Source organism: Cyprinus carpio, chromosome A18, assembly GCF_018340385.1.
Source record: "Cyprinus carpio isolate SPL01 chromosome A18, ASM1834038v1, whole genome shotgun sequence".
Taxonomy (NCBI): Eukaryota; Metazoa; Chordata; class Actinopteri; order Cypriniformes; family Cyprinidae; genus Cyprinus; species Cyprinus carpio.
This window is the reverse complement of record NC_056589.1, coordinates 18,095,224-18,119,312: the sequence shown is the minus strand read 5'-3', so window position 1 is coordinate 18,119,312 and position 24,089 is coordinate 18,095,224. Positions and strand designations below refer to the sequence as shown.

General features: G+C 37.0%; 1 protein-coding gene across 15 annotated transcripts in view; it reads left to right on the top strand.

Moving 5' to 3' along the window:
* Window positions 1-24,089, top strand: part of LOC109108812 (myocyte-specific enhancer factor 2A-like) — a 91,430-nt gene that overhangs the window by 48,566 nt on the left and 18,775 nt on the right. For 7 of the 15 annotated variants that reach the window (XM_042775194.1, XM_042775195.1, XM_042775198.1 and 4 more), the window contains 2 exons: window positions 22,422-22,553; window positions 22,619-22,753. In XM_042775194.1, the coding sequence (XP_042631128.1) occupies window positions 22,422-22,553; window positions 22,619-22,753 (267 nt within the window). The remainder of the gene's footprint in view (window positions 1-22,421; window positions 22,554-22,618; window positions 22,754-24,089) is intronic. The other 8 variants (XM_042775204.1, XM_042775203.1, XM_042775201.1 and 5 more) reach the window with 2 other exon arrangements.

Here is a 24,089-nt window from a genome sequence, read left to right as displayed (position 1 = left end):
CAGTTTTAGGTTGAAGTTCAGAAATTATGTTCTGCATGTGTGTCCCATAGAGCCAAAGGGGACAAACTGATGTCTGGACAGCATGTAACAGTTTCCTTCTTATTCATGCTTAGACAGGGTTCAGGACATCTGCAGTCGCTGATAAGTCCAGGCGTACTTAAGTACTGCAACTGACATAGGGGTATAGATCATGTAACTGCAGCTGGACACATGGCACAGAACATCCTCTTTTTCTGGCCAACATTCATGTTTGCCTCAATTAATAACTGTGTAAAAATTTCAGTTTATACAATTCGAAAATTGTTTCCTCATCATAAAGCCTTCCCAGCTGGCCATATGAGTGCTGTGCAAACCAAAACCATACTACTGTAGTGTTCAGTACACAGGAAGCAGGATTTGCCAGGCATGCAACTGTCCTCATTTGTCAAAGCAACATTCCAGTTTTACAGGTCGAGACAATGTGTGAACAAAGAATAAGACAATTAATGACCGGATTTTCATTTTTTTGGGTGAAGTACCACTTTTACTTAAAAAAAATAACTGCGTAAAAGAAGTCAGCTGGGCTGAGTTATCTTTTATTCATGCTGATGACACTTCTGGTGAATTACCTGCATGGCAGAGCTGCAAAAGAATGCACAGAGCCATCCACGAGGCCTGAGCTCTCCATCAGCGGCCCATCTGCTATCTTCCCTGCACTGAGAGGGCCCTCACCTGCATTAAAAATGAATGGACACACTCTCCCCCCTTATGTAACAGCCACCCTGTGTCAGCTTTACCGCTTTACAACAGCTTTTAAAGAGGATGCTGTGCCCCCTCTCAATGGCTTTATGTCTTTCCCTCTGTGATTTAAAAAAAATGGGAAATCACTGTGTTCTGTGTTGCAAAACATCCTTGTGCAGCACTAAAGAGCCTCTTTGCTGTTGTGGATTGCCATTCTATGTCTTTTTAGAGTGATAAAATGTTAGCTTAATCCTGTAAGTGTACTACAAACACATGTAGAGACATGTACATCCGCACAATCAGGCGTCAGCAGATTTCTTTCTGATGCTTACTGATGTGGAACGCAAGCTGGTGGCAAGCTGCCGCTGTTCCCACGTCAGCCCTCTGGCCACTGTGGAGGAGCCTGACCCAATGCATGAAGGACCCCAACAAAGCAGCCTTGTCCCTGCTCAGTGGGCCAGCATCTACTCATAGCTGCAGAGATCGCCCACAGCCAGCTCTCTTTCAGAGATGCAGAGCAGAAATAAGCTATTGAAGCCTCCACTCTCTTTTCCTGCCCAGTTACATGTTGTATAGTGCTGGAGAAACCAGGAGCAGAGATATCAGCCCTGGACTGCCATCAGAAGTGCTTCTGACTTTGATTCTTGTTGAAGGCAGTATGACTCCATCGAGACACATGTAAAGATCTGTGCTGGAAATATACAGTATACTGATATAGCCAAAGGATATCAGTACCCAGCAATATTGATTTTATCCATAAAGGCCTGTGTTCTTGTATTGTACAGTGTGACATTCTGAAAGAAGATACCATATAGTGATATAATTAATCAAACAGCATGTATAAGGAGGAAGCAACCCAAAGCCCTGTTAAGAAAAGTCAGTCCACTCTGTAGCCATCTAGGCAACACTCCGTACAATATAGGCACTCAAGTTTAGTTCCTTTTTAGTTCAATGTGGGTAAATTTTGACTTTTCATTTTAAAACATTTTCGACAAAATTGTATTTTTAAGGTTGTTGCTGTATTTGCAATAATGCTACACTGAAAACTGAAAACCATTTTTTTCCCATAGTGATCAAATATAATTAGTGATTTTTATTATTATTTATTGGTATTGGCTGACGTTAGATATTTAATTGTACAATTATTTCCTTTTTTACATTTATACATAAAATTTAAGCACTAATGATTAAATTAAATTTTTGAATCTTTAGCAAAAACTATATATATATATATATATATATATATAACTAAAATAAAGTTTGTTTTAAATGCTACCGTTACATCATAACATTATGTAGAAAGTATGAATATATATATATATATATATATATATATATATATGCAACCGTTACATCATAACATTATGTAGAAAGTATGAATATATATCTATATATATATATATATATATATATATATATATATACATATATATATATATATATATATACATATATATTATATATATATATATATATATATACATATATATATATATATATATATATATAGATATATATATATATATATATATATATATATATTCATACTTTCTACATAATGTTATGATGTAACGGTAGCATTTAAAACAACTTATTTTAGTTTTTAGTGTTTTATTGATTTAGTTTACACAAAATAGTAAATAATTTTAAAGGGGTCATGAACTGCCTTTTTTTATTATTTTGTACTGTTCCCTAAGGTCCACTTATAATGTTATCAAGATTTTTACATAAAACACATCATAATTTAGAAGCAATAGGCTATTTTTCTGTCCTGTTTTGATCCCCTCTCATCAGATCGCTCTGTTTGATGGCAGATTGTAGACTCGGAAGTAAATGGCCACTGCTATGATTGGCTAACAGCTGTGTATGTATGACAGCCTACATCCTTCATAGATGGACACTGTTGTGATTTAGGTTAAAAACGTATAAATACTCATTACATATCAAATGATCTGTAATAAAAGACAAAGCAATAGTGACCACGTAATAAAAACTGTTACACTTGTATGGTGCGACATACTGTCGGATCCAATATAGTCGCACAGCAATGTCTTTTAGTTTCAATCTTTCTGAATATGCTGTGTCGAATTGTGCCTTGTTTATAAATTAATCCACGATGAAGTGAACAAAGGACCAAGTTTTTACTGACGCGGTCTGGAACTTCATTAAAAATAAAGTTCATCCACTCTTTCCTAATGTTGGGATCAGAAGGAAGGCAATGCAAAGACTGTGTTTTTCCACAACTTGGCAATGCACAGCGTCTTGTTGTCTTCGGAGCCATCTTTATCGTTTGATTTCTGTGTAGACCTGTGTTTGCCTCTTTTGTTATTTACACTACATGCGCGAATCAGTGGGTGGGGCTAAACAGGCGGTGATCTTCTTCTGCGGAGGCGGGGTTTAGCCACGCTGTTTCACCGTAAAGTTGCACATTACACAACCTGTAGTTTTGGCAGATTGGCTTCAATATAAGCTGTTTTTACACTAATGAGAAAGTTCTGAATCTTACAGGATGTTTTTATAGTACAAATATACCTAATATATGTCAAAAGTTCAAGGGAATTTTGATATCCCAGTTCATGACCCCTTTAATATTAGCTATTTATTTGTCATCAGCCATAACATGAAAATTATTATTGATTTCAGTATCAATATTAGCCTGAATTTTAATAGGGATACACCCCTAATTTTTTACAGGATATACGTATGGTTTTAGAGATTTTTTTTCTAGAGAATCAAGACTGAAATGCAATGAGGCTGTTTTGACAACATTTCTTTCTTACAGGTGCCATATTAAGCAATGTAGTTCATCCATTTACTCTTTTGTGTACTGTATTTGAAATAACTTTCTGTCTGACTGTTTGTCCATCTATATAGAAATTGCGATCTAATAGATCCAGTATTATTTAAACCTTTACCTTTTTTTTTTTTTGTCATAAAAAGTTGAGCTAAACAATAATTTAATGAATCAATACACCACTCTTTAAAACTCTCATTTCCATTTCCTGCTGCCTTTTCTCCTGGTGAAATGTGTTTCACATGGAGGCACTTATCTAAATAAATAGATTGTGTTAAAGTGATAAATGCCACACAAACAGTTGCACTTTTTTTTCTCATTTGTCCTTTTTCTGCCCTCTACAACAAATGCATATTTTGCTGCTTTTTCATTGACCGGCATAAATTCCAGTTCCATGTGAGAAGCCAAATCAAAAGTCACATTCCTACTTGCCACCACCATCTGTAGCAAAAGCCCTGGCCTTGTGTAGTCAAGGGAACAGATGTATTGCTTTCCACAGATGGAAGTGTGAGTGGGGCACAGTGTGATGACTAGGCTCAGGGCTATGGACTTTGTCTCAAGTCTGGCCCGCAGTCGGTACCGGAGCGCTAGACCGAGATCACCACGCCTGAGCGAAAAGTAGCATGCACATGTGTGTTTTTGGTGTGTGCGCACCTGCCGCACCATGGTTTAACTTCAATAACACTCCAGGCGACAGGTGAAGCGTTGCATGAAATCTCCCTTTGTGGATCCTGTCCACTTCTCTGTCTGATTAAAAGTGGCCACAATCCCATCTGTGTCTCCCTTTTCAAAGGCTGTGGGTCTGAAGCAAGCCCTTTTATTTACTGAGTAGCAGCGAAGGATTGATGGAGCGTATCCTCAGAGGTTACAGCATGTCCATTCAGCGGCTCGCCGGGGTCTTTAAAGACTACCGGCACAGTTTTTGGTCTCCACTAGCACACTTTGTCCTTGTTCTCACCTTTTGCATTGCTCAGAGAATGTGAAAGGAAGTGGAGTTGAATTTTTTTATGTATGATGGACCTTAGTCTAGAGATAGTGTATAATAGCACAGCCCAACACATTTCACTTTTATAAGACCGTGAAAGTTCTCTGACCTTTTGTGAAAGCATAAGTTAGGATATTGCTGATTTTAAGCCATATTTACTGTGTTTTTCTAATAGAAAAAATTATGGAATTTTCTGGGCTCTAAACAAGTTAAAAGCAAAAACAAAAGTTAAAAACTAAAATTTTATGATGCTTTAAAATGCAATCTTTAGCGAATCATTTTCCATGTTCATTATATTGTTGTGATCCCTAAATTCAACTTTCAAATCAATTAAAGTTTTTAGAGTTAGGGTTTTTTTTTTAAGACCGTGTAATACTAATAGAATACTGCTATTGTATATTTATCAGTTATCACCAATATCTTGACAACAATAATTGTCTCATTGGTGGAAAAGTCTTTTTCTGGTATCTTTCCACATATAATGGGGGATTTGCAGTTTTTATTGACATTACATGACTGTGACATAAAAAAAAGTTGTAAAATAATTTCAGATTAACACGCATAATGTTTTAAGTCTAGTGCATACTTTCAAAAGTTTATTCTAAAGTTTATCCTGGTGCAGGGTAAATGTATTAGCGTACTTTGCATGTGACATTTGCTTGTTTTGACAAACTAAGGGATGAGCTAAAATAATTCTTTGTGGTAATAGAGCATAACTTGTATCGATACATTCCTTCAGTTCCTTTGAATTTAACTTGTTATGGAATTTCCTCTTACTGTAAGTCAATTTCAGTTAATAAAAAGGTAGACAGATAAAGATAATAGTATGAATGAGTGAAAATACAGTCTTTACAGTTGTCCTGTCCAAAGAGAGTCCTTACAGTTCCTGTTGTTCCAAATTGAATTCTGTTTGTGCTCCAAATGAAAAAGCTGCTGCAGGTAATTAAAATAATTAAATCATCCTTCCTCTTGTTCCTCTCCAACTGGAGGTAATGAAATCTTAGTAGCCAAATGCTGGTATTCTGAATACAGGCCTCTCAGTGTGCACATAGGATTCCTTGAAATCAGATATCAACTTCACAGCAGATATGTGGCATCCATTTGTCCCTTTTACCCCCTCGCCTCTGTTAGATGCTCTCAAGAGCATTACTCAGCCATGCTCAAATCAGTCCATTCTCATTAGCCCAAATTATCAGGGTTTGAAAACATTAGCAGTCCCAGCTAACAGCCGTTCTATTGAATGCTGGGTAAAGTGTGGGAGCTGCAGACTTATATTCACATGGCATATGTTTGCTTTCATTAGATTTACATGTGTGACTTTTTTTTATACCACTGTCATCATGTTGCAAATAACCGAACCGGTGTGTGTGCTGTTGTGAACGGCCGGCTGACCTTTTGAAATACTGGGTTGTTGTCTGAGGTGTCATTTACCTGGCTCAAATAGTAAGCAAATAAGGAAATGATTCAGGCAAATCTCTTTAGGCCTCCATAAGAGGCTTGCATTGTTGTGTGTGGTTTTAAAAAGCAAATGCTTTTTTTCTTTCCTGAAAAAATATTCAAAGGCTGACCAGTACAGTAGACTGGTAGTACCACTAGAATATTTAAACAAAGAAAGCATATTGTTGTATGCTAAAAGGGAAAATCCACCAAGAAATGAAATTGTTATTATTTAAAATAATAAAGGTTTAAAGAATTTTCATATTGGGTGAATTGTCCCTTTAATAAATTTACACCGAATTTTTGGAAATTGATCTCGTAGCTGGTCTCGAGACATTCTTTTGAGAATTATTTCCTGGCAAAGATATAATCGAGAATCGCAGGATATGTAAATCTTGACCATTCCCAAATGTCAGCCCTTCTTCTGTCTTTTCTCCATGAGATTCCGGTTTTGTTCCATGTGAATAAAACCATTGTTTACCACAAGCACAGGACAAAAAGCAGTCACTCTTCCTTTCATCTGCACCTTTGAAGCTGCATTCGGCATATGAGCGTCTCCAAACAGCCGTGCAACTGTATTAGCTATTCTATGCATATTCATGTTCGTACAGAAGCTCTTGAGGTCGTAACAAGAGCTTGCTCACAGTTTCTATTGGCTCTGGATGTGGAAGTAGTAAGGAGCTGGTGTCTGGGGAGGAGAGGAAGGAAATGAGGCTAAGCTGTGAGACTGGGGGAGGGAGATATTTTTGATAAGGGACTTTTATTCATTACTCTGGTTAAAGGCAGGGGGGCAAGAGGGGACTTCTGATGTCACTGGGGCTGGGGATTTTTGGGACATTCACCACAACCCACAACTCTGTGTTATGTCAGTAATGTAGCCAGAGCTGTTAAATCAATCATATTATTCGAGCACTTTGGTACGCGTTCTAGAACACCTCTGTAAGACTTCTGAAGTTTTTTCTATAAATATGGACACTTTATGAGATAATTGCATTTATTTTTATAGCTGCTGAGCTGAATTTTACTGTTTTGTTGGGAGCTATGCATTGAATTGTTTGTGCTGTCAATCAAAGCTCATGCGGTGATTAAGACCCGACTTAATGAATGCAAATTGGCACATCTGCTTCTGTGAGCTAGCTGGCCAGACTGTTCAATTAGCGTGATTGATCAATTTTCCTCCTCCTGCTGATGTGAGGATGGAAGGAGAGTGGAGGAAAGAAAGAAAAGCAACAGTGCGAGAAGTGAGAGATGGCAAGGAACGCTTCGGTCCAAATCCCTTAAGTCTGCCTATTAAAATATGCTCTTTAGATTTGATTAGACTAAATTGATAGTGATGGAATGATTTAAGTCATGCTTACACTTTAAGCAACACAGATGCAATATTGACTTTGACAAGACAAATTGAAATCATGGCATTTTTTCAGGAAAACTAGTCTGTGATGTTTTTAAACTGTCAGCAAAAGTCCCTTGGATATAGCGTGTAGATCCACCATTGAATTAGATGAATATTTATGTACAATTTCATTATACTAAATTTGCCATTTTGGCATTTTAAAAATGAGCAGTTGTACTACCGTTCAGAGGTTAGGGATAGGTATTTTTTTATTATTATTTATGTTCATCAAGGCTGTATTTATTTGAAAAAAAAAATACAGTTAAACAGTAATATTATGAAATATTTGTACAATTTAAAATAATAATAATATTTTGAATAATAAATATTTAACTAATATTTTTTCTATTTTAAAATACAATTTATTTCTGTCATGGCAGAACTGAATTTTCAACAGACTTCCACGTCACAAGATCCTTCAGAAATAATTCTAATATGCTGTTTTGTTGCTCATATAACATTTCTTATTATTATCAGTGTTGAAATCAGTTAATATTTATATTTATTATAAATATTAATATTTTTGTGTAAAACGTGATTTTTATTTTTTTTTAAGGATTGATTCATTTTATAGAAAGTTCAAAAGAACATAATTTATTTGAAATGGTCTTTTGTAACATCTGAAATGCCTTTACTGTCACTTTTAATTAATGTTTACTTGTTTTAATTTTCTTACTAAATGCATTTGCAGTATACTGTAAAAACACTTGAAATTAGGCCATAAGTAACAATACTTATATTATTAAGTATTATATAGCCATAGATAAAAGGTATTTTAGACACAGAATGCAGTGGAAACCCCTTTACAGTATTCACAATACAGCATGGCCTTGAGTTCCTTATCTTTTTCTTAAATTGCTGTTTCATGATAAATATTAAGAACAAAATGTATCTTCTATTTACATTGTAATCTTTTATTTGAACAATTTTTAGACAATTTGAACAATTTTTCACTTTGAGTGATACATAATGGCTTGAATTGACGTTCTTCTGCTAGAAGATAAAGTCCCTGAAAATAAACAATAATTGCTATAGCTGTTGTAGTGACCAATCTTTTTACATTTGTCAACATTTTAGCTTGCTGTAATGAAGAGAGAACTCGGTTGTCTCTCAGTATGTGTTGTTAATGCCTTGAAAATGACAAATTCATCCCTCTCTTAGCAGGATTAGGTGGCAGTCTAATGGGAGTATTATTTATATGGCCCTGTTGATTAAGACTTAACTGCTAAGCTCATTTTCCAAACATTAGTGGCAGTGTGTCTCAGAGGGGCCTGTCTGGGCTGTTTCAGAGACAGATCAGGGTTGGAGTGCTGGTATCTTTAACGGCGACATGCCCAGATAATAGAGCCCTACTAACAGGCACCATATTCAGGCCTGCGTGTCCTTCCAATCACATTTGCCCTGCCTTATGTGGGGACAGTAGACTTAACAGAGCGTTTTCTGCTCTCTTGTTCTCAAGATATCAGGATGTTATCATTTGATACTATTGGAAAGACAACCCAGGGATAAGATCTTACACTCATAATTGATCTCGTTTTAACCTGGTCCATCTTTTTAATTTGATTGTGTCATTCTTTCAACTCTGTCAAGTAAATTAGGTCACTTTTAAAGTTTATCCAGCGATAGGGCATCTGAGTCCTTCCTTGAGGTTTTGGCAGGCACGGCACTAAGGGATCACTCACTCACACAATGACGCCATTCACCTCACGCTCTGGAGCGGCGGACGACCCCTACGGTTCTGGACTATTAACCTAGTCTGCGAGGATTAATCCAAAAGGGGTCAGGGGCTTCATTTGCACTTGATATGCACAGATGACAACACGCAAGAAAAGATTGCATTTTAATTGGCAAACGCTTAACTTAGTGACTTGACTTTGGGCTGGCTAGGGGCCAGATTGACTGTGTGATCTGCTAAAGCTGTGTTTGACATTTGAAAAGGCTGAAGGGTGATGCATGGTCAGTTACACTGCTCGACTCACACTGGGTAGCTCTTTAAATGAATCAGACAGCGTCCTCGGGTTTTCCTGAAATATATTTATAAATAATGGCATCATTTATTCATTTACTCACTCCATAGTATTTTTTTAATTAATTGCATTCAGAAGTCTTCCTAAAACTTTTTGACAAGAACTCACTGAGTTAAATAATAAAAATTGTACTTTTTTTTTGTTTTTTACAAGTTAATCATTTTCCTTATCTTCATTGTCCCTGTTTAGCAGCTGTCAGTTCTGTTCCTATCTGATTTTCACACTGTTTTGATAAACTACTTATTAAATCTGGTCTAATTTCCCTCATGATCTGTAACATATCACTTCATTTCAGTGATCTCCGTTTCTTTCTATTCTCAATTCCCACTGCTCGTTCTTTAATGTCTCATCTACTGCCACTCTTATCTACTCCCTCTTCCTTTTTTATCTTTTTACTTTACCTCTTACTCTCACATCTAGCAGTCTTCGTATTAAAGTGCTTATTAAGTCAAACCAAAATGTCAGCAGTATTGACATAAAGGAAAGGTGTCTGATATATATGCTATATCCCTTCAGTATGATTTTTAATGAGCTGATACCCTACATTTTAATTGTTGTGTACACTAAGCAGGATTTTTTTTATTAGTCTGCCTTTTGTTTGATTTTCTCATCATTTCCATATAGTAGCTTCATAGCGTCACTACTAGCGATGGTGGTTTCGAGGTATGAACAGCCAGTGGTGGCACACATATTTTGAGTTTTGGTTAATATGCTATCTTGGTCTCATCTGACCACAGAATCTTTGCCCTCATTGCAACTGGGTCACAATTTTTTTTTTTTTTGGCAAATTATAGTTATAGTCAGCTACTGAACGCTGTAGATCCTTCAGAATAATCATAGGCATGTTCAGGCAGAGTTTTAGGGAGTGCTTTCTGGGTTCTGAATGGTATGATGTACTTTCCATTTGCTGATAATTGAATTAACAGTTCAGTTAGACTCTTTAGGCACTATTTTCACAGCTATTCTTTAGACATACATCCTGAATAATAAGAGTGTTAACAATGTTTCTGTCCTGATAATGTTGTAGCTCTTTTAATCATTCACAGATACAAGCAATTGTTTCATAGTTTTACAAAAGAAAATTATCCACAATTAATGAGTCACATGGAGGTTATGTGGATTATTACATTTTAGGGAAATTGGATATTTTCAAAACAGGATGTTTTTGCATGCATTTCTATTTCTGATTTTTGAGGTGTAACAGTGTTAGTAGTGTAGGTTCTTTAAGCACGAGTCTGATTGTGACAAGAAGTGCCTTCTGCATTTGACCTAGTACATGAAGATTTTATAAGGAATGTTTGACCTCATCTTAAAGAGGCGGTTTATCTAATAAATAGTTCAAGTAGAATTGTTTTCTTATCACTGGGGTAAATCAGTGACCAAACTGTGGCAACAGTTCACCTGTTTTGTCAATCTGCCCACTAAAAACAAACACTCCTTTCTCTAAGTAAGCATAGTCTTGGTATTTTCTGGAGGAAAATGGTTTCATTTCTGCTAATAATAATAAGAGGAATCAGAAATGTATACATTTAGGGCACGAATTAAGATAATACTACAGACAAAATCTTTAATAGATCAGTTATTTCTCCCAAACAGCATTGAAATTACACAAAGAATAAATGACTGTTGTTGTTCTTTGTTCTCCTTAGAATAATTTCTTTGCTCAGATTTTCCAAGATAACAACGTCTGCAATCTGAATTCACTTATTTCAAAGTGATTTTTTTCCCTCATCAAATTCTTACTTGACCACATAATTTTAGGCTATATATTAACATCCATTTAATAACTTACTGTTACTTGTTAATATTACTATTACTCTACTATCATGTTTGTTTCTATTTTTATTTCTCATAAAGAATTTAAGGAGAAACATCTTGAAGAAGTTGATACTTACAGGAAATGTAACTGAGAATTCCATTATAATTCTAAAAGGGCCACTTTTGAGCAATAAAACTTTCCCTTTGGATACTATTGATATTTGAAAGAGGGTGTGAGAAAGAGTGACTTTGACCAGATGATTGTCATTTTTTGAATGGATAGTGTCATACAGAAAGAGGAAATTGTTTTTTCAATCACATTTTATTTTTAATTTGCCTAGTTACTTTGTTTTTATGTATGTTTAGTTTGTGCAGCTAACAGTTTTCAGTTTGAATGTTACAGCATACATTTAAAAACATGGAAATGAACATTCACTTTTTGATGGCCTGGTTAAAAAGTCACATTTTGTAAATGAATGGACTATTCTTACTGGAGTGAAGTACACGTCAGGTTAAAAAAGTCTTAATATACCACATAAAGAGCTGCAACAGTAATGGTGTTGAATCAAGCCTCCTGCAGCTTTTCAAAGTGCCCTTTTTTATAGGACAAGGACTCCCTTTCCTCTGGGCTTTCAGTCTAGAACAAGAGCACAGCCCCTCTTTGGAACAAGCCATTTTCTCTCTCTTCTGAAACAAAGAGCTGCATTTGGTTCATTCTTATGATAGCCACTTTATAAGGCCCTGTGTCTCTGACAGCTCTCTAGATGCAAGGTCTGAATTCGTGGTAATTGTTGTTCTTTTCTCTTTCACATGTTAAGTGTGACCAGGTTGCTGTGGAAACACAGTTTGGTGTTTACCTCACAACAGAGACCAGCAAGAATCAGAGGCAACAGAATATTCCTCTTTTACTTAAAATATCCCTCCCAGAAGCAAATATAAAGGATGTACGACATGAAAGTATTTGAAGTAAGGCTGCATGCCACATCAAGCCAAACTTTATGCTTCCAAGCAACCACATGAAGTTTATTCATATTATCTATGGCACATCAGTTAGGAGAGCGCATTTTAAAAGTCTAGGTGCACTAGGGGTCGTGTTGTTTGTCCACTGTATGTATTGCTGAACGTGAAACACTGAAGCATATCGGTCTTGTACCCTCTCACAGTGCTCTTTGAGAACATCTCTGCTCCCTTTGAGCATGATGCTTGTTACCTGGTTACTGCCAAAAGATTCTTGTTTTCAGCACATGTCGTGCCTCATTGACGTCAGAACCTCTTTTCCACCCCCCCCAGTCCCTTCTCTCTCATTTTCTAGCAAGACTGATATTTTTCATTTAAAAACCAGGCCTTCTTCAAGAGGCTGAAATAAAAAGAAGACAAAGCAACAAAAGGCCCAGAGCGAGGTGGGTCTTTGGTAAACATTAGTCTCCAATGAGACTAATGAGGCAGGCTCTAATCTCAAGTGCTTGAACATAGACGCGCTGACTCTGAGCAAATAACCCTGGTGCTCATTCACAGAGGAAACAAGAGGGGGACGAAGCACGCGCAAATGAATTACTAATTCTAAACTATCATTTTCACTCTTAGCTCACTGGATAAATACGCTGTTTCTCATCTGCATCTCAGTGCTGTCCAGTAAATATGTACTTCATCATTGATAATGGTTTTAAGTAACTGGTAGATTTTCTATTGTCATTTTTTCAGTTTTATTTACTGAAGCTGATAAATATCTGTGTGCTAGTTATCCACCTTGTTTAAGTAGCATTGTTAACATTTAGGTAGCTGAAACTATTTTTAAGGCTTTTCAAGGAACATGAGACAAAATGATATATTTGCCGATTTGAGATTATCGACATTGAAAGATTATCAGTATTGATTATCCAATAGTAAAAGCTATTTGACTTGGAAACATTTTAATATAAATTTAAGAGACAACAAACCTTGGTCTGGTATTGCCATGATTTCAACCTTGAATCAGAGCTCCTACCATTTATTAAAGGCCAGTTTATCAACTGATCTAATTATTGAGTTTAATCTGCAAATAGCTTAGTGTAATGAACAGAAATCAATAAAGCCATCATTCCAGGCAAGACTGATAGCAAACCTTAAATTTTTATAGTTAGTCTAGCATAAACTGTTCTTTTATGATACAAAAATATTTTATTATGTATATTTAATTATTAATTATAATTGTTTTATGCATTACAGCATATATTGTACTGAACATAAGTGGGAATTATGCTTATTGTCTCTTCCCAACAATGATATTAAAAGATTTAAAGAAATAAAATAATGATATAACTCAATATATACATTATTCTCATTGTGGATCTATAGATAGATTTATATTTTAATTTACCATTATATATTGTACCTTTTTGTATTATTGTTTTTTTTTTTTTTTTTTTAAAGTAAATCTTTTTTTAGGTGCTGCTTTGTCTCATTTGCTATCATTTGTTTGCTTTATATTTAAATGAGCATTTTCAAGGTGTCTGTTGACTGCTTGTTTTGTTTAACTTCACAAGTCATTGTGCAGCATAGAAGTGCTGAATGAAAAAGAGTACTAGAGCAGCCACATCTGGCGGCTGTCTTCACCCTTGTGCTCTCAGCCCTGTTAAATCCTGATAACAGTACCCATGACAGATCCATGCCTGCCCTCTCCTATATGGGTTCTTTAGGTCCTCCAGGAAAAACATCATATTGATTGACAAAGAAAATATTTCTGTGTGAGACATCCCTGCATTCTCATAATATTTCTCGAAACATTATATACATGCTGTGTGGACATGAAAACCAATGATAACACGCAACAGTTCTTAAAAAGGGGACAGTTTGGAGGTTGGTATGGAATGGATAGAGCTTTACTTTGCATGTGATTGGTGCTAGAGTCTCCCAGTGGTCTCAAATAAGAGCTTTCAGTCATTGTCAGTGTTTAGATGCAGTTAATGGAAACAATAAAGGGCCCAGTCTACTTGAACTTAACAACCCTCTCTCCTCCCTCGTTTCTTTTTCCTGGTTACCATCAGAACCAGTCCCTAGATAGCAGGCACAAAAGCTAATGGAAGTGTCCTCTTTGGCTATTGATTACGCTCCGGTGGGAGGGGGGAAAAGCATCTCCGACACGGGCAAACATGATTGAATGTAATTCAATAAGAGCAAGAATGGGACCTTCTCTCTCTCTCTCTCTCTCTGCCTCAGATACTGTTCCATGGTTCCCAGTTCAGTGATCTGGCACGTGTTTACCGATTTCAGCCATGAATTATTCTCAGATGACGTAAGGCCAAATAGCCTCTGTAATGATTTCAACACTGATGTGAAAGATCATGTTTACTTACTCCGGCATGATTTGTAATGTAGAGGGTGCAAGGTTTGGGGAGATTATTATTCGGCGTTCAGGAACTGGCACGTGTAGCGATGTTATGCTTTCAATTAAAATTCTTTCACTTTCGGCAATGTATTGTTTGTTCTTTGCTGGAGTGGGTTGAACTGATCTCAATGGTGATGTTGACCACCTGAGGAAGGATTTGAAATCATTTGACACTGTTTATGGTTTGGTTTTTGCATATGCTTTGATTCATAGTAAAAACTTGGCGGCTCACCACGGATTTGTCTTCAAAGAAAGTTTTATGTATAACACATTCCCGAATGTCTCAGATTTGTTAAGGTTGCATGTACCTAATTTTACAAAACTAATTTGCAATTGCAAAACAAGAAATGATTTGGGTAGTTGCATGCAGGCAAAGCGAAGAAATGCACACCTACTCTGTTTCTTCCTTTCCGCTTGAATTAGTTTTAGGACAGCAACACAGCACAGAACACCTGATTTACTGAAGAGTAAAGTGATAACCTCTCCCATAATGCCCTCCCTTTTCATGGAAACCAGAGTTATGCTCTGTCTGAGTCATGAGTAGGAGGGCTCGTCTTCTTATTTCCACGAAAGACAACCGTGTATTCAAAGTAAAGTTTCATTGCAGATCATCCTAAACAATCATTACGTTTCTGTGTGCTTCACTTAAAGGCTTATCAGTATTACAGACGCTTGTAGGTGTATTTACAGTATCTGTACCCAGTGTCTTTTTAATCACAGAAACCATGTTTGACGTTTTTACATGCAAGTTGTCAATCTGAAACCACCATGCTTTGTGAGTTCAGGAAATTATGTTGTTCACTGTTGATGACCTGAAAAAAGGCAAAACCACCGACCACCTCATATATAAATGCCTGTGTGAAACAGTCCACCACAAGCCCACAGAGTTGTTTGTTAAATATGTTTGCCAGCCCATTCGTCACCTCTTTGCCCCATCCTTTGACATACTGCACCGCACAATGTGAGTACCAAGGCCGTGGTCAAGGCCAGTGGTTTTCAGGGGGCGAGGTGCGTGAGGAGAGGTGCGCTCTCACAGATTGATGAGGCCTGCTCAGTGGCAGGGGTATAGAGTGTTACAGAACAGACGTCCTGCTGGCACGACCTACCATCTCTGCTTTCTCCTCTCTGTCTTATCGGAACTCCTAATTGTCCTTATGAATATTTTAGAGGAGAGCAGGAATGGAGGGGTTCGGGGGGCTATTGTTTCAAGGGCTCTGATGGTTAATGATCCAGTCTTTGGGTCAAGAAGGGTGGAAAAGACAAGACAGGTATCTAGTGAAAGAAAGACTAACGGGTTCGGGAGGAAATGGGTGTAGGGAAGGATAATGAAAATAATGAATCTGTCTCATCAAAATCTCCCACTTCTTCCTCCCTTTTGTTCGTCATAAACTGTAATAGTTTTACTGTAGATTTGACTGTTAAGATGAGATAATTTATTTAGGCCAGTGGGACTGGAGAGCAACATCGTTGGAAAGAAACTTGAGCGATGACTTTGATATGCCTTCACCTCAATTTTGGTTTCAATTCCCAATCTGCTCTCATGTCTCAAAATACCCTTGATTGTGAAAACGTTCCTTCCCTCACTGTGGCTGCTAATAGCTTGATCAAACCCGCCAGCGTACAGTCTGTGAACATCTGCTTGTCTTTGTAGGAAACTATTGCTCCTGGAAGTGTAACACACTCTTATGAGCTAATATTAAAAGGTGTATTCGTATAAAGGGAGCAATCTCAGCGGTCAGCCGACGGTAATTAACTACAGTGCGTGGCGAAAGGGATGCGTCAGATGCTAAAATGACTGTCGTTTTAATGCGGCGCACATTGTGAGGCAGATTTTGTCGGGTGGGAGGCAGTAAGGATTGCACAGTATATTGTTTTTCTAAGCAGCTGCACTGAGATCATAATTACCAAACGTTCAACCGGACTCACTAGCTGAAAATGAACCCCTGTGGTCCAGCTTCCTCTGAGAAGACCGCTCAGACAATAGCATAGAGGCAGGAAGGACACACATTAGGACACATCCTGGTTTATGACTCGGTAGCCCTTAGTAGGAGTTTTGACAAAATAAATGTCAAGCAGTTGAGATTTGCTATATAGTATATATTGCTTTATATGAGTATAATGCATGTACAGTAGGCAGGTAATGTAGAATGTACTTATATCTAACCTTGCTGGGTGTATATTGTTTATATTATGCTTGCATCGACATGCAAGTGAGGACAAAGAAAGTGTAAGAGCAGTATCTTGTGCTAAAAGCAGACTACAGTATTATATAAGGGCAGTATTCCTCAACAAATAACAGGTTTCCGATCCACTTCCTCTCGGGACAGATTTTTAGGGGTACTGCTCACTCTGCGCTTTGATAATAATGCTAAACAAAATGCACTGGACACAGTGGTGATGTCATAAGGATCAGCATGCTGCTCAGTGTTGCTACAGGGATGGCGGCTGCTTCACGACTCTGCAGGGCCAAAGATATGGAGATGCCTGCTGGAAATGAGGTTAGGACAGATTACACCAGCTGCCCAGAGAGAAACCGGGCCTCCATTTTGAATGCAACGATATATGATTGAGCGTGCAAACATTACATTAGCCAAGATTGTATAAAACACTGTCAACTTCTTTCTCTCTCTTTTTCACTCTCTTTATCAGTGTCTTCTCACATACACAGTCACCGTGCTGTATGATTTAATTAGAAACAGAGGATAAGCTCTCCACCCTCACTCCACCCATAACAGCCCGCACTCTATCATCATCCTCCATTCTTTCTTCGTCTTTCTTAAGCGTCTGCTTTATTTCGAATGCTGTGCTTTTAGACCTACAATTTCTGTCTATATTTGTCTATATCTTCTTTTTATCCATGTGCAGCACATGAATTAGTCAAATACAAAAGACCTTTGACAGAACATGGAGTATGAGTGAAATGGTTTTTCTAGGTATAATGCTTATGCGATTTCACTGTGTGTACCTTGAGTTGTAAGGGAGGGTAGGTCATGAATGAGGCTTTCATATTTTTATTTAGATGCATTACAATAATCAAAAGTGACAAAGACATATTATAAAGTTATTATTATGTCATGTTACAAAATATTTATATTTCAAACAAATGCTGAACTTTCTTTTAATCAATGAATCCTGAAAAAAAAAAGAAGAAAATTGAATGAATTCTGAAATGATTTAAAATGATTTCTTTTGATCAAGTGAAACTGAAGACTGGAGTAATGGCTGTTGAAAATGTAGCTTTTCCATCACAGGATTTTTTTTTTTTGTTGTTGTATAATTATATTTAAAAATACAAAAATAATTGTAATCGGCACAATAGATTTCTTTTAAATTTAAAAAAAATATATTTTTGACCTAGTCTTTTCGATCAGATTTTATTGTTAACAGGAGAGTTTTCCCACATTTTAATTCTGACAACTTTTGCAGTCATCTCATGGTAAATGTGCCAACCTACTCTAGTTTACAACCTAGATTTATAACCATTTCATTACTTTAGGAGTGCATGTGCTTTAAAGGGTAAAAATGAGTTTGCGTAACCTTTATGGCTTTTAGGTATTTGTCTCAATTGTAATATTGTGGCATCCCTAGTGAAAAACACCTTATCCAGTTTGACATTTCTAGCAAATCAAGTCTTTTTTTTTTGTTGAACTTGATTCTACTTTCTTATGGAAGATGTTATACATTTCACAGAATTTCTCTTTCCAGTAATCTTTTCAGTGGCTGTTAAGGGAGGGTCTGAGAGAGGGAAGTTGTGTGCTATAGAAGAGGAAAAAATGGGCTTTTTAAACTGTCTGGTTTCTAAGTATGTCTCTGTCCTCCCTCTCTTTCGTTATTTAGTTCTCCTTTTATCTCAAACACACACACACACACACACACACACACACACACACACACACACACACACACACACACACACACACACACACACACACACACACTTTACCTTATCTAAATAGGGACATTCCATAGGCATAATGGTTTTTATACTGTACAAACTGTGTATTCTATCGCCCTACACCAACCCTAAACCTAAACCTACGCCTTACAGAAAACTTTGTCTACTTTATTTTTATACCAGTTTTACAAATGAGGATGTCCCCAAAGGGAGGTGTTTGGAGATTTTGTCAGGTTTAGCTTACTTTTGGGTACAAATTTGTCCCCAAAATATGGTTAAGTAGGTACACACACACACACACACACACACCACACACACACACAAATACTCAAATGCACTCACTACGCAGTTATGTCGTGCTGGCTTTACGTCAGTCTCACATTTTTTTGTGCGGACTGCCAAAGTTTTATCAATACAGATCTGGCATGCATTCTATTAAAAAACAAAAAAACAAAAAACATGAATATTTGGATGAATATTGGCAGCTGTCCCACTGTCCTGTCTCTGAGCCATGCGGGACATGCTGAACAGATTACACAATATGAGTTTTCAGCTCCCTCTCCAGAACCGCTTACGCCAGCACTGCCCACTCTCCCTCTTTCACAAACTCACAATCCAGTCTCTCTCTTTCTCTCTCTCTCTCTCTCTCTCTCTCTCTCTCTTTCACACACACACACACACACACTCACACACACACACACACACACACACACACACACACACACACACACACACACACACACACACACACCGAATGAGCCAGCCATCTCTACATTTCCCTGACAAAACTTACTATATTAGACAATATTAGAACTGATTAATAAAATGTTTGTTTGGATGCTTATAGCACATCTTTAATACATAGAAAAAAAAAACTGTCTAGATAGGCAGCTCTCTAAATTTTGAGACACAACCATCATCTCATCTGGTGTTGTCTTTACAAACACTTTTTTTTTTCTGTAAAGGTTGGAAGGATGTTGCATGCAGTCGCCACTTTGGCCTGTTGATGAGAGATCATGGCAGCCATACACTTAAAGGTGTAATTGAGAATGCAAATGATCCAGTTTAATCAAACTCGTGATCAACCTCATGCCCCCATCTGTGCTTGTATTTAATGGATTTACTTGCATCGCTTGTTGGCAGCATCTTATTTTCTGCTGTAGTGCTGCGCTGACAGATTTTGATCACAACGCATAACACGCCCTTCTATGACCATGCTGACATGCAGAGGCTGCTGATTGGCTGCATCATGTGGTGAAGGGGCTGACAGGTGTTGGGGGAGAGGGACACCTGGTTGGACATGTGCTGATTTAGTGATTTAATTCACTAGAGCTGCAGTCAGTGTCTCTGGGACACCCAAAACATGGCAAGTCATTTAAGAAGAGTGCCATCCCGGTCCTTCAGACTTTAAGGCACTTGGGGGCATCGTGCAATATTGGATTGTGCAAATTTTGGCATATGTCACACTATTTATGATTTTGACTCACAATATGCTTTATTTGTTTGAATGGATGCACAATAGACCTTAGCGCCATATTTTAATTTTAAAAGTACTTTTTGTTTTAGTTTTTTACAGTGTACTGTTGTTTAACAACACACGATTGTTCAGCTGACAAACCATCTTTCCAAAGGATTTCGGTAGACAGAATCTTGTGTGTTTGAAAAACACACTATCTAGGACTTTAATACAGTGCATGACATTGTATTACTATAAGTCTATACCTCATATCCCCCTTTTTCATATGCGTAAAATTCAATATGGCATCTACTCTGATTAAGGTCTATAATGTAGTTCCATCGCATTCTTTGTTTGGAAATGTTGTTGTGCTGAAGAAGGCCGGCCTGGCGGTCTGCGATTTCCACAGGGGACCCTCCCTGCCGACTCAGGCCCCAGCGGACGGGTGTGTCCCTAGGGTTACTGTGGAAGTCAGCGGCCCTGCCCTGCTCACACAGACCTCGCTGCCCAGCTCCAGCCACAGAACTTGCCACATAATGAGCAGGTTGAGACTATAATTTGCAGGTCCTGATGGAATCTGTGGCACTCTGGGGGAGAAAGTGCATAGTTTCACTGGTAAACACAGTGTTTCAGAGAGCCACATAGGGCCCTGTAAACAGGAAATGACCCGGGAAGGCGTTGCTCAGAAAAAGAGAGCGAGAGCCACCTTCGGCACCATAGCTTTACGGTTACAGATGGTCCCAGAAAAGCCATGTATCTGTAGCTGTAAGCAGTATACCGCTTGCATTTTGTTTCGCTTAGACATAAACACATTGTGTACATGTATTGATTGTTCCTGTGCATGTGTACAAATGCACTCTGATGTTTGAGTTCACACTGTGCGGAGCTCGGTTGCACATGTCGTTAGTAGATAAGGATCTAAAAAGATCTCACTCTAGTCACAGAAATACCAGAGGACAGCAGCTGCACTCTAAAGGCACTCTCACACACACCCACACACATACCTATACTCTCACACACATCGCGATAGATTCAAAGACTAAGGGGCTTGTTAGTTTGTATGTGCTTTTCTTCACTTCCTTTAAAACATGACTTTTTCATCTGAAAGAACATGTAACCTCTGCTGCCAAACCACCCTGAGTCTTATTACAGGAACTCCATCTAGTACGAAACAGAACAGGGCATCAAATGAAGATTTCCCTTTTTTGAGAACCTGGCAGCCTTAGTTGTCATCTTGTTAATGCAGCCTATCTAAATGGTAAAGGAGAGTTAAATATGGGTAAAAATATGAGGTTAAGACTTTACTTAAATCTGATATGCAATATATTATTCATCATGATGATAATTTTAATCCCATATACTGTAATTGCAATTCTTTTTCCAGAAATTGCATTTCATTAAATTATTAATTTACATGAAATTATATATTTTTAATTGCAAAAAGTAATCATAATATTAAATTATCTTCATAATTAATTATAATGTCTAATGATGCATGAAATTATGATGTATTTCATAAATGATCATTATTTTCGTACATACTTAATAATAGGCTACAATACAGTTTTTGCCTGGTAATGTTTATACGTTTAAAGAATATAACGCATTACACTACATTAAATTGTGTGTTGTGATAATGTGTTTTAATGCATTAGATTATTTTAAGGACCAGCTATGCATAGATAAAAATTAAATTGTATTATACAGGCCTTAAGTTATGTGTTACCAATAGACACTGACAAAAGAAATACAGACTTGTATTTAATAAAAACTATAGCAACAACAACAACAACAACAAAAGCTTCCGTTCCCTCTGGCTAAAATGGCTAATATTACAGCAGGTGCTGTGCCCTTTGCTCTTAGAATAATCAGTCCTCTCCATACTTAAATAAATGTTAGGGACCAGATTTGATAATCCTTTCAATTTGTACAATGCTTTCATTCTGATAGGCTCATGTGAGTGGCAGGTGTGCTGAATTAAAGTGAGAAAGCTTCTAAAGCACTGCACTGTGGGATCCTCTTATGTTTGTGTGTGTGTCTTCCAGCTGGGTGGCTTATGATAACTAAAAGATAATGAAATATGCATCACAACACACACATGCTGAGGGAAATGTATGTTCCTAAGAAAGAGAGCAAAGAGGAGGGAGGGAGAGAAACGCAGAGAGAGAAAAGACGATTTGGTTTTCCCCAGCCTAATGTTTTTAAGGGAAAGGATAAGGAGTGACAATTCAATTTCCTCCCTGGGCGCTAATGCAATAGGCATGGTGCAACCATCAGCGTATTACCTCTTAATGTATTTGCCAAATTATCCATTGAACTGTTACAGTGCAATTTCAACATCCCGATTGCAGCTCTTCTGTGTTCACTAAGCAGCATGCAATTGTAGCAAAGTTCACTAAATGTATTTTGCTTTATTACATTCTGTGAGTTATGCATTTTATCAAAATGTTCTGCCCTAGATTATTTAAGTAGTTAACTGTCGTATTCACTAATCCATCAATTGCTTTTGCAGTTTTTTAATGAATCCAACGATAACAGCTGTTTGGGTTTACATATGTCTATGTATGTGTGAATTTTCTATTTCATTTTCAGAAATTAAGAAACAAAGGCCATAATGACTGTGCCAGTCCTGATCCAGATGACTGTTTCGGTCACAGTCCCCTCATGGACGATCGTTTCAGCAAACTAAACGAAGAGAGTGATTTAATGTACAAGCGCTGTGGTGTAAGTACTGCTTCCTCCCTGCCTTTTTGTGTTGATCCCTCTTTTTATGTTGATGTTCACTACAGGCGCTTAACAAGAAAGAACACAGAGGCTGTGATAGCCCGGATCCTGATGCTTCATATGTCCTCACCCCTCATACAGAAGAAAAATATAAAAAAATTAATGAAGAGTTTGATAATATGATGCGAAATCATAAAATCGTAAGTAAATGCAACGTTTTTGCTTGGCTTTGTGGCAGAAAGGATACCCCCCCCTTTTTTTCATTGCCTCGCCCTGCAACCTCTGTCAACAGTTTTTTAAGCATACTCTTCATAGTTTTTTTTTTTTGTTTTTGTTTTGTCTGTTAGAAGTAAACTTTTTTCTCATTAATTTTACAGCCTTTTTCTCTCACCCTAATAAGATCACAATTTGTAAACCTTTTACATTATTAAGATCACAATTTAAAACATTTTTTTTTATCAATTTCTAAAATAATAAGCAGTTTTAGATACTTTACATACACTGAGGTATAAAATTGAGATTTTTATATTTTGTAGTTGAATACATTTTTAATGACAAATTATATTATCAGCATAAAATTTAAAGGGATACTCCACCCCAAAATTAAAATTTTGTCATTAATCACTTACCTCCATGTCGTTATAAACCCGTAAAAGCTCCGTTCGTCTTCGGAACACAATTTAAGATATTTTGGATGAAAACCTGGAGGCTTGAGACTATCCCATAGACTGCCAGATAAATAACAGTGTCAAGGTCCATAAAAGGTATGAAAGTCGTCGTCAGAATACTCCGTCTGCCGTCAGAGGTGCAATCTGGGTTATATGAAGCGACGGGAACACTCTTTGTAAGTGAAGAAAACAAAAATAATGACTTTATTCAATAATTCCTTTGTCAACGGTCTCCTCTGTGTCTCTCCATATCACCGTATGCTGTATATGCTTTTCTGTGTCATCCGCGCCACAAGGATGTGCTGTTTTATTTCAGATCAAAGCTAAATAAACATAGAAACAGTCTCAAGCCTCCAGGTTTAAATTCAAAATATCTTAAATTGTGTTCCAAAGACGAATTGAGCTTTTACGGGTTTGGAACAACAAGGGGGTAAGAGATTAACGACAAAATTTTCATTCTGGTGTGGAGTATCCCTTTAAATGAAAAGTTTAATTAACATCACAAGTTAGCTTATATTAAAATTTTCAAATTTATAAATGTAAAAACATTTTTGTGTGGATTTTCGGGCCTCACTGTATTTAAAAAAATAGTACAAATGTGATCTATTTACAGTATTTTTTTTTTTTTTATTTTTTTTTTTTTAGAGAGTGTGTTTTTGTGTAAATTTTCTGTATAGTATTGTGAGATTTTTTTTTTTTGGTGTTTTTTGTGTTTTTTTAAGAGCTCTCCCAAAAAGATCTGGAAATTGAGTCTTTTATATCAGTGCTGTGCTCTTTCCAGGTCATGTGATGGAGAAGATTTGCCCCTGTATAAAGATGGAGAGACTCTCACACTGTTTCTTCTCCACTCATTAGAACTGATTTCTTT